We start from the raw sequence: 12,606 nt of genomic DNA on the forward strand, positions 1-12,606 counted from the left end.
TTAGCATGTTTAGCTGTTGTAGTGGCTGTTAGCATGTTTAGCTGTTGTAGTGGCTGTTAGCATGTTTAGCTGTTATAGTGGCTGTTAGCATGTTTAGCTGTTGTAGTGGCTGTTAGCATGTTTAGCTGTTGTAGTGGCTGTTTTGCTAAATATCTGCAGTGGTTAGTGTCTGTTTTGATTTGCTGTTGTAGTAACATTTGGATGTTGTAGTGACTGTCATGCTGAATAATATCTAGTGAATATCTGGATGTTACAATACATGTATGTGTATTGAATAGATGTTAGCAACTGTTAGCATATTTAGCTGTAGTAGCAAGTGTTAGACTATTATAAAAAACAACTGACTCTTTAACTATATCTGTCATTATCTGTTGAGCTGTTGACTAGGAGAAAGCAATTCAATTTTTTTTTTGGTGAGATAGTGGTCTGCTTGAGCAGTGTTTGGTTTTAGCCCCAGTTCTTCAACTGCAACCTGATCTAGTGCTTGAATAAAACACATCATACTGACTATTAGAAATCCTGTATAAAGGCAAGGAGTGAGGCTCTCGAGTGCAATGTCTCTGTTATGCAGCGATGCCCTACCTTTAATCAGATCTCGTCCCTGGAGGTATTGTTATGTTAATGCTGACATCTTCCTGCAGCAGTCTTCATTCTTCTACTGAGCAGAACATGTGCCAGACAACGAAGAACACCAAAACAACATAATAGAGACTGATAGAAGAGAGATCGGGTGGAACAAAGATAGCAGAGAGAGACGGAGAGGGACATTGTTCTTTTTGCCTGTGCTATTTTTGCGAATGCTGAAATGTCCCTTTTCTTGGAGAAGTTTCAATGCTTCTCAGAGACAGAGGATAAGAAGAAAACAGAGAGAGGAAGAGAGACACATTATGAGCACAGCGCCCTCAGATAGCTCCCACTCACAGCAGGTGTGTGACATGTTAATGTGCGTAAATTACTCTTCTCATTTCTCTCATTTTAACAAGGTGATCGATGTATGACCACATTATGAACAACATGGCAGAATTGCAGGATGACATCATCAAGCTAAGCAGAAACATGGCTCCAAAATCATATAAAGCTATGTCTAGAGGGTCTCTTTTTAGATCAGATTTCGTGAAAAGCTCTAATGTCAGGCTGCTGACAGGGCAAAAAACTGCTTAACCCAAACAACCATTTGAGTCTGTAATTGTAAAACACATTTAACCAAGCTAAACGTGGCTGTTTAAAGATACAGTGTGTAATTTCTGCACCATTAGTAGCACCAAACAGAATTACAAAATTATTGTACAAAATAGCATACTAGTGCATATATATATATATATATATATATATATATAGACACACACACACACACACACACACACACACACACACACATACATCTCATCCCTGGAGGTATTATGTTAATGCAGACTTCTTCCTGCAGCAGTCTTCATTCTTCTACTGAGCAGAGCATGTGCCAGACAAAGAACACCAAAATAACATAAGAGAGACTGTGTGTGAGATATATACATATCTACATACACACACACACACACACACACGTTTATGTATGTATATATATGTATGTGTGTGTCTGTGACCCTGGACCACAAAACCAGCCTGAAGTCGCTGGGGTATATTTGTAGCAATAGCCAAAAAATATGGGTCAAAATTATTGTTTTTTTCCTTTATGCCAAAATCATTAGGACATTAATTAAAGATCATGTTCCATGAAGATATTTTGTAAACAAACACACACACACACACTTTTATAAAGATAAATAAATGCCACTCACATGCATTATAACTTCAGGTGACAATAATGTAGCATACTACATTTTTGCATAATACCTAGTTCTTTCCTTCTTTTTTTTTCCGCCACAAACAATAATTTTTTTTAAGACATTGCTTAAAAAAAACAACAAAAAAACACCTTTGTACAACATGCAAGAAATGATCTTGCTTCAGTTTTGTCCACTGGCTGACAGTCTTGATTTGTGACAGGCAGATATCTTGCTGCTGTTGTGATCATTTTGGGATTTTCCCCTAAAATGTGACTTAATTTTTCTGCATTTGGTAATGCCATAAAATTTGAATTTGTTGGAATTTGGTGAAATATGCAGCTCTAATGTTGTGTGATAGTAATCACAGTGCAGTAAGTTTCCAGCTCTTTCTGGTAGCACAGTGAACACAGTCTCTGTTCTCGTGGCTGCCATCTTTGTCTGTGCCGTCCTCTCTCTATAGCCAGACAGTGATCATTGTCTTTCTTAATTTGTCATCTCTCTCTCTCTGAGAAAACATTCTGCCCTCCTGCTACTTTTCCACTTCTCTCTCCTCTTGTTCTCCATAGAAACAAGGGATGGAACAGAAGTAGGTCATGTTTTTTCCTCCCTCTGTCCGTCCTTTAAGAATCTGACTCGTTCCCTACCTCCCATCAGCACCTCTGGATCTCTGTCTCTCTGTTTCTCTCTGTGATCTCAGCCCTCTGAGACAGACCAGGGCATGTACAGTCACTGTAACAAATCAATTCAAAGGCTACAAAATATTCACTTTTATCTTTCACATCCTTTCCTCGCTGTTTCCATGTGTTTTTCATCCATCATATGTGTTTGACATCCTTTCCACTCTATTGAATCATCATGACATCCTTCTCATAAACAATACAAATGCATTTCAAAGCCTCTTGAGACTTCCAGAAGAATATTTTCCGGTAATGTGGTGGAACGACACAAGACTTGTGCCGTTTACTGAGATTATTTCCACTCGTCGGTGTTGTTTTTGATAGCATGTGTTGTGTCTGAAAGTGAAAAGAGGAGCAGATTTTCTTCAAATGTGAGTCCGTAGTTCACAGAGATAAATTTATGATGTCATAAATAAGGAAATTGGCATCTGTTGCTGTGGCGATAGGTAGCAGGTGTGGCATCTGTGGTGTATCAGACAGACCGTTGGAGCTTTTGAGCGTAATTAAACATCAGGCACCTGTAATATAAGAAACAGCCACTAAAACACCGCAAACTGCAATTCAGCTGTTACAGAAATGGAGACATTTTCTTGGGATGGTCATATTTTATAGTGTTTTGTGGTTTTTATATCTTTTTGATATTGTTTTTTAAGGGAGAATGTCAGAGGACTTTATTTGAAGTTTATTTCTGGATATTTAATGAAAGATGGATATCTTAAAGCTTGGCTCAGGCTATGAAGGACTGACCTTGTCTAAACTCTGAACTCTGCTGTTAGCATGGCCTTCCTTAACACGCAAGAAAACAAAGTGGCGGTTTCAAATGACTTACATTAAGTGATGGATTATTGACATGCGCAAACTCTAGACAGTCATAGCACTGTTTTAATGGTAAGTGTTTTAATAGTGTGTGTGTGTGTGTATGTGTGTGTGGTAATGCGCTGAGATCATTTCCAGGCACTTCACTCATCTCGGCTCTTCTGAGGACGCGGTCGATAAAAACCGAGCCCAGGTTTCTTTCATCTCTTAGCCAACTGACCTGTATTTTCAACACCATTGGCAAATATAACAAACACTTAACACTTCACTTTCACCTTCAGATATCAATGATAACAATTTAAAGGGGTCATCATTTTTCTGTAATTTTATTTTCATCTACTTATAATGTTTTATTGTTATTGATTAGATTTGTTAAAAGATGAAGTTTAGTTTGACATGACTATTTTCAATATATATATATATATATAATTAACAAAAATAGCCTAAAATTAACACTCGCCAAGTGCCAAATGCTAGTAAAAATCTGTGTTGGTGAGTACATGTAACAGTGTCAGTCACCAGTTGGCAGGTAAAACTTTTACGAAACATAACAATGCTATGTAGTGAAAACAACAGCCACTTTTAAAAGGGATTCGCTGTTTCTGACGTAAGTGAATAAAATAATATTTTCCGAAGACAATATCGTTGTGATTAGCTTCTGTCATAAGCAACAAGAGCGAATCAAATATAGGCTACATACGGGCTGATACGGTCAGAGCAGTGTGATGGCCAGCTTGTCCCTAGACACAGTTCTAATAACTTTTATCTGAGAAGATATTAATGCTTCATTTTGGAAGATGAACTTTTCCCTTCTTTATTGTTCATAACCCGAGAATGTGGCGACACATAGCCTACCTGGGGTTACGCCGCCTAAACGGTGCAGTGAAGTGCTCGTTCAGCTGAACACATACGCAGAGCCGCTCCAGACAGTGCACCAGTAGCGTTTCAATGGACCAAAACACACACAATCATGTCAAAATATGCGGTTTTGGCGTGTTACCTTGTAAACGTTAAATGAGTTATAAAGTCTTAAAAGACCGTAAAGAGTTTGGAGAAAATAGGGTATGTGTTAGATCTGCATCGTGCATCTGTAGTCAAGTCAAGTCAAGTCAAGTCTGCTTTATTGTCAATTCTTCCACATGTACGGCACATACATACAGAGAATTGAAATTGCGTTACTCTCAGACCCTTGGTGCATACAGTTAACATTTAAGACACTGACAGTAGACGTTCAAATACAGATAAATACAGTTTAAACATATGTACATACAACTATACAGATATACAAATGAGGACATTGTAGAAAAATAAAGAAAGAGATAGATAAAGTGGCATAAGGCACATGGCAGATAGAGTGCAAACCAGTTAAATAAAACAAAACTGTGCAGATATGTGTATATGTATAGATGTGTATATATATATATATATAGTGCAGAGGAGCACTATTGTAATTGATGTAAATCAAAGAACAAAGGAAAAAGAGAAATCACTCGACTGCTCTAGTCGCTGATTAACTTTTGTAGCTTGAATAAAGATGAATCTGTATAGTTTATGCATAAACAATTGATAGTTTATGTGAATATTGTTTTAAAATCACTTATTTCAGAGCCTAGGCCTATTAAATGTTAAAAATAATGGCTTTCAATTGTACTGTAATGTTGAATGGCTATAATTAGTAGGTAAAATCCATTTAATAAGAGACACCAGTAGCAGTATTGGTATCAATACGGCATTAATAATAGGCTAATTAGTATATTTTAAAATATGCTTTTAATGGCCTCTAATTACTATCTTTGCTGTTTCTACATTGATTTGGAGGTTCAAGGTGAAATTATGGCAATATAAATATGCGATTAATCATGATTAATTACAGAAAAATGTGTGATTTCATTTTTTTTAATCGATTGACAGACAGCACTAATGTTAACCTTTTATAGATTTTAGATTTCATTTTAGATTTTATAGGTCCCCCCCCCAATATATTTCCATGGTCTGTCTGAATACTCGATTCTGATTGGCTGGCAGGTGTTGATTAAATTCGTTTAACTGCACAGGTAGTTCCAGGTCAGTTTAATCACCGTTCCATATTAATGCACTGCTTTAATTGATGCACACTAACCAACACACATCACTTGCTCGCACACACACACTCACACACATGGAGAGAGAGAGAGGTCGGAGATCTAAAGAGATCAAACTGCAGTGTTCAGTGTCTTCATTAGTTTAAGGCATGTTCTGTTTCATAGGACAGATTGTGCTTTTTACCTCCGTTGCATTCTGTGTGCAGTTGTTTAAGAGCTCCTGGCCAAAATCCCTATCAAATTAATGTCATGGAGCACAGCGTAAATGGAAGGCTATTTCATCCAGCACTCAGAAATCCATCCCGGCTGTATCACTTGTGAGGCATCTCGGGTAAATCCTTATGATGAGTCTAATCCAGTGCTGCAGTGCTGCAAGGGTGCATCGAGCGTTTGCCAAGTCGTGAGGGAACAGAATGAAACCACCTCTCTCATGCTTTTCTCACATTTTTCCTGTTGAAGCAGTAACATGGTGTTCTACTGTGTGAGCAAAAAGACTATTTTTACTGGCTTGTGTGTTTGTTTTCTGTCACTGCTTTTTCGATTAAAATGTCTTTCGCAGCAATTTTCCTTTTTCAGCCTTTCTGTACTAGTTCTGCCAAGCATGCTTTGCCTTCCTTTCAAAGTGAACTCTGCTTGGTGAACCCTGTTTGTTTGAAATCTGAGCGATCATGTATCTAAGAATGTGATTGGTGTGTGTGATCCGAACGTGTGTGTTGTTTTTGGGATGATGGGACTGAGGGCAGCACTCAATGCGGACGATCACTTCCATTCTTCAGAGATTCACAGATGATGCCACTCTGAAGAGCCTCAGGTCCTTGTAATTATCATCAGTGTCCCACTTATGGCTCAGTTGTGTGTGTGTGTGTGTGTGTGTGTGTGTGGGTGGGGGGGATTGCGCATGTGAAAATGACTGACATTAATGTTTGATCCTCTCTTGCTGCTTTTCCCTGCTCCTCATAAAAAATAGTGAGTTGCAAAAAGGAGACAGATTCTCTTCTGCTGGGTTAAAAGTTTTGCATTAACTTTTTAAGGCTGGTCTCTGGTCATTTTCAACCACTGTTTGTCTATCTCCAGTTCTGTGTGAGAAGGGATTTAGATTAGAGCTGTCAATTAAATGCATTAATTTAGTATAATTAATTAATTAATATGGAAACAATATATTTACTACTTTTTGTCTTTGGAATGATCTTTTTATTCTTTCTTTCTTTCTTTCTTTCTTTCTTTCTTTTTATATACACTGCAAAATGATTTGATCAGTATGTCATGGCAACTTTACATTACTTATCAAAATACTTATCAACGTTTTTATAAGTTATTATGAAATTCAACTTGATTTTAAAGTCGATTTAATATAATTCACATTGAAATTACTTGTACAACCAAGTTTATTATACTTAAAATTTAAGACAGCAACAGAACTAAAGTTTCTAATGTGAAATGAGTTGATTTTCTTTACAGTGTATGGATTTTTGGATACATATATGAATATTTGTGATGTAAATGCAATTTATTAAATTAACCTGCACATCATGTGATTAATTCATCAGTTGAGCTGTCAGTTTAATGTGCTATTGTTTATTTATAATAAGCAATTAATTAATATGGAAATTATATATTGACCACTTTTTGTCTGTTTGCTCATTTATGATTTACTCATCTGCCACAATGTCTTTGAATTATCTGGCGAATTTTTTTTTTTTTTTTTTTTTTTTTTAGCAAATATTAATATTTGTGTTATAATTGCAATTAATTCACTATATTAATTTGCATATCATGTAATAAATTTATGTAAAGTTTTTAATCAACTGACAGTTTAATTTAAGGTAAAATTGTAAATGATAAAGGCTAGAGATGAGCTGCTCTCTTGTCTGAATTTGGGACATCACTCTATCCCACCCACTGATACTTCAGATTTCAAGAGGCCAATTTCATAACAAGCCTCTTTTCTTTTCTGAAGTCCAATTATAATTTTAATCAAGGGCTTTTGCACCAAGAACAGTCATAATTTATTTTAAAAGATTGAAAATTTTCCACCTTTTCTCTGACATTGAGATTTAAACAAGTAGTTTTTTCTACCTAATATAGGTAATGTGGTGATCATATGTTAATGGTCTTTTGGTGCTTACAGTATAGAAGCCCAGAAATACCAAGTGACTAAATATGCCTTTCTGAGTCTGTTCTTACATTGTTTGTTTCAGTCGCTGCATTCATAGATCAGGGGAAGAAGCAGTAATTTCAAGTTTTCTGAGTGTAGAGGGTCTTTCCTTACATTCCCATGTTATTCCTGCTGTATCTGGGATACGTGGGGCACATGCTCAGCCCTGAAGGCCCCATCCGCTCAGCTGTGCTAAATGTTTGCTATTTGTTGGGGACAATTTGTTGGGTTGAGTTTAAAGTTTAATCCACTCTCCTGAATGGAAGCCCAATATGTGCAGACTTGATGTGTTTTAAATGGGTGTAGAAACACATTGTTTCCCTGGCATTGCATTTGCTTAGCAGCGCTGGCTCAATATGTTAAAAAAGTCCATGGGGTGGAAGCTGTGCTGGGATTCAGATGCGAGAGGGGGAGAGATGAAGAAAGAGACTGTTTATATGAAAGATTGCACACATTTCTAAGAATAACGACACAGAATTGTTGCATATAGCTTCAGGTGTCTCCGTGATGTTCTTCTTTGATCGCTTCCCGCTGATGGGTGATCTAATGCTGCCTTCTAGTCGTCCTTGAGGAGGTTCTTGAGATTTGTTGGTGGGAAACAAAACAGACATTTTGGGATATTTAATGCTTCACAAAGAAACGGAGGATGATTTTAGTGCTAGTTCAACAAAATAAATTCTGAAAGAATGACTCTGAACCAGTTCTTTTTCTGTGAGTTAAATATATACAGCACAACCAGTGTAGTGTAGTCTGATTTTCTGAACAAATCACAGTTCTGAGCCATTTTGTTTGTTAGTGAATCATACTATGCAAACTGTATAGGGCAACCAGAGTAGTCCAGTTCCCAAACAAATGATATTTTTAGCCTTTTTTTCTTCAAAATCAAAAACATAATATACAGCACGAGCAGTGTAGTCCAATTCCTGAATGAATGACTTTTATGAGCCGGTTCTTTTAGTGAATCAATCACATACGCCACTGAAAAGTCATTAAATTATGTAAACAACAAAAATGTTTTAAATGTATTGATTATTAAAATAATATCATCATTTGTTGATGGAAAGTGTATTTTTTTCTGATTCTGATTAAGTATTTATCTTTTCGAGTGCTAAAATAATTATTAACTTAACCATTAAGAAATTGGAATATTTACAATTCTTTACTCTTCACATCCCTAATCATAAGGAACATGTTTATTTCTTTCCCAGTTTCAAGCTCTAGATATAACGTGTGCTATTTCGAGCCCTGATTTCTCAGTGTTTAACCCCAGTTACATAAAATGAGCACCTGATGGAAAGCGGCAAGAAAATGTAGGTCATTCATCAGGGCTGGAGGCTTCAGAGATACGGAAAAATCACAGCGGCAGGTGAACATCTCCTTAGATGGTGAGGAAGTGCTGTCTAAAAACTCACCAGCAGCACAGGGATCATGACATGCTCACAGAGCTGAGAAATAGAGTCAGGGAACACGGAGGAAACGTCAAGCACTGACAAGAAGAGCATCTTGTATCCAGAGAGTCCTTCTCTGAGGGTTTGTTGAAGGTCTGTTAAACAGATGATGCTCAGCTATCTGCTATGACAGAGAGGGGAAACTGTCAGAGGAAGTGCATGTCTGATAATGAAAGATTAGCATATTTTAATAGGATTATGCTACATGATGCACCAAAGTCCTGCTGTTAGAGGGCCCCCTGGTGGACAACTTGACTGAAGACTTCTGCTTGGTGTGATCTTTTAGCATCTTTCTTGGTCTTGCCCTTGTTCGCCTGTGCTGTATTTATTTTGTTGATGATTCCACAGTTTCCACCAGTATTATTTTCTATATTTTTATCATGCATTCATGTAGCACTTTTTACTGTGAACAGATGGAGAACCTCACAACAAACTGAGCTTGAGTGTGCGAGAGCAGGTGTGTGTGTGTGCATTTGAAACCTTAATGTTGGTTACAGCGCTGTCAGCACAGTCCTCTGATCGTGCCTGGATTTTTAACAAAATCTGTTGAAAGCATTAGCTAGGCCTTAAATATGTACAGGTATGCATATAGCTTGCAATTTTAGCAACACATATAATAAATATAGTACATTAAGTATGATGCATGCTATTTATCTTGCCAGTGTTCCCGTCAAAATTGTTAATGTTTATAAATATTTTCCTTACAGTTTAAATGCTTATTTTATTTTATTTTATTTGCCGGTTAAATGTTTAAGGTTGGTATGATTTTTCTAAAATCTTTTGAAATGTTAATGTTTCTTATGCGTATTAATGTTGTTAATATTTATTTATATTTTCCTTATAGTTTAAATGTTTATTTTATTTTATTTCTTATGCTTGTCTGCATTTATTTGAGCAAAAAACAAACAAACAGTAGAAACAGTAATATTATGAATGTAAAATATTCTATTTTAATATAATTTTTGGAAAATATAATTTATTCCTGTGATGGCAAAGCTAAATTTTCAGCAGCAATTACTCCAGTCTTCAGTGTCACACGATCCTTCAGAAATCATAATAATATGCTGATTTAATGAAACATTTCTAATTGTTATCAATGTTTGAAATAGTTGTGCCACATCTTTTATTAGGATTCATTGATGAATAGAAATAAAAAACAGCATTTATACTGAAATAGAAATCTTTTAAAACATTATGAATGTCTTTACTGTCACTTTTGATCAATTTAATGCATACCTGCTAAATTAAAGTATTGATTTCTTAAAAAAAACATAAACAAAACATTTACTAACCCCAAATTTTGAACGGTAGTTTATATATTTTTTTTTTTTCATTTTTAGTTTTATGCTGGTTTTGAATCCAGAATGCATTACTCAGCTGATATGTGCTATCTGCTCATGTGATATCTGTAGGACATCCCTTTTTTCTTTCATAGTTTGTTGATTTACTCATTCATTGAAGTGTTTCGACTTGCTAAATGGATCATAGATAAGGCTAGTCTAACTTCAGTAATCATGTCTGTCTGTGTCTCTCAGAAAGCGTACTGTGGCCACTGCAGCGAGAGGATATGGGGACTGGGGCGCCAGGGCTACAAGTGTATCAACTGCAAGCTACTGGTCCATAAACGCTGTCACAAGCTCGTCCCACTGACCTGTCAAAGGCATATGGTGAGTCTTTCAGTCAGCTCTAAATATATTCATCGTCTGTCTGTTGTGACTGAGATTCTCAAATCAAAGTCTGAAACTGAACTTAGAAAATAATTGGTCATTTCATTCAAATAAGCTCATCGTTTTTTTGTTTTCTTCTTGTTTTTGAGCTGTTAAGACTGTTTTCCTCTCTTCTCACTTCTCAAGAGTGTTGTTGGGATTTCTAACAATGTTTCAGAGATCGACCTTGTGAAATCTGTCAGATGATAACAGTGTCTTGTCAGTATTGAATTGACCTGATTCTGAGCTTACACAGAATGTTGAAATCACAGACTGGAAACTGTCTGTGCACTATATCTTCAGTTCACTACAGTTGTTTCATATGTCAGAAATTCAATATTCAGCAATGCACTTCTGGTTTATTTACATGACAGAAGACATCAAACCTCAGATTTCCTACAGTACCTCAGGTTTTCTTCTAACAGATTCCAAAGCTGATGAGATTTATTCATTTTGTGAAGCAATTCTGTCATTCTCCTGCTGGCTACCTCCTTTCATTGTAGATCTTTTTGTCTCTCACTTTCTCACAAGTGTTTGTCCTCATTTTGTAGTTATACATTTATGGTCTTATATCTAAGAATACTTAGCTATAACTGACTCCCATATCCTCAGAGAGGCACACATTATATAGAAATGATATAGTATTATTGTATATATTGATATTAATAATCTGTTAATAGTGATATTATTGTTATTTTTAATTATTATTATATAGCTATATATTATATTATTGTATAACTATATATTATAATAATTCATTATTTTAATGTATTCATAATATTGTTTTTGTGTGTGGTCAAGAAAGTTTGAAACGTTTCAGATGCATTTCAAAATGTGATATTTTGTGAAAAATGTATTCAGTGGGAAGTAATGTAATAATTTTATCCACTGAGATTTAACACATTGCATTGTGGAAAGCAAACTGTGATATCGTGGTCATTTTTTCCTGTGGTGTTACTTACGTCATTTCATTTCAACGGTTGTGAAAGTGATTGAATTTTGATGAAAGATTATGAAAATAAACCACTTTTCTTTAGAAAAATGTATCTCGCATAAGAGACCTTCTTAAGAAGGTAAATAGGGTCAGTTTTGATTTCATGTTTGGGTAACTAAGTGAAATATTTATTTAGAAACCCCAAAGAGGAGAGGGAAAAGAGCTCATTGAAAAATAGCTTGCCTGTATCATTCTGCAGGATCCAGTCATGCCATCACAGGAGCCGTTGGTAGACGATGATAAAAGTGGAGAGGAAGTGGAGCTCCCCCCTGAGGACCCTGAGGAAACAGACACAAGTAGGTCTCCATCTCCGCTGTGTGTGTTTAAAAGCTGTTTTTGTATGGGTATTGGGGTCATTCTGTCCTCTATCTGTCAGAGGGCACTGCTGACTGTGGAAGGATACTGTAGTACGCTAGGTGTGAGTAATGTCACATTGACCCAGTTGAGAGAGAAAGACATGCTCATCCTTCAGAGACAGTCCAGTCTGTGGCTCCCTCTGCTGGGATTTGATAGCATTGCGCATTTCTCTTAAGCTGGGGACACACTACACAACTAGCTGAAGCATTCTAAGACTGAACTCAACACACTTTAGTGATTTGTGGAAGCAAATTTTTCTTTTGAATTGATTATTTGTAATGATTTAATTGCACTGATTTCAAAATATTTGTAAATCGCTCAAACATTTAATGTAATTGATGTTAATCTAATTAATGTAAGTGTAAAATGACTTCCGGGAATATTTCTGAGTGATGCATCAAACTAATTAATGGATTTTTTATTTTATTTGTTTTACTGTTGATTTACTTTCTCCTGTCCTCTCTTAATAATAATAATAATAATAATAATAATAATAATTATTATTATTATTATAGCTGAGTGATGCATGAGAATATTTTCATGAAAACTTAAAAAAAAAAAAGTTTTTTACTGTTGCATTGAAAGTAACCATCTAATGGACAAATT

The 12,606-nt window shown here is 35.8% G+C and overlaps 1 protein-coding gene across 3 annotated transcripts in view; it reads left to right on the forward strand.

The window, feature by feature from the left end:
- LOC306849264 (protein kinase C zeta type-like) overlaps window positions 1–12,606 on the forward strand; it is a 111,502-nt gene that overhangs the window by 63,301 nt on the left and 35,595 nt on the right. For all 3 annotated transcript variants that reach the window (XM_079384176.1, XM_079384177.1, XM_079384178.1), the window contains 2 exons: window positions 10,479–10,610; window positions 11,843–11,939. In XM_079384176.1, coding sequence (XP_079240302.1) covers window positions 10,479–10,610; window positions 11,843–11,939 — 229 coding nt within the window. The remainder of the gene's footprint in view (window positions 1–10,478; window positions 10,611–11,842; window positions 11,940–12,606) is intronic.

Source organism: Barbus barbus (genome assembly GCF_936440315.1).
Source record: "Barbus barbus genome assembly, chromosome: 29".
In the NCBI taxonomy this organism is placed as follows: Eukaryota; Metazoa; Chordata; class Actinopteri; order Cypriniformes; family Cyprinidae; genus Barbus; species Barbus barbus.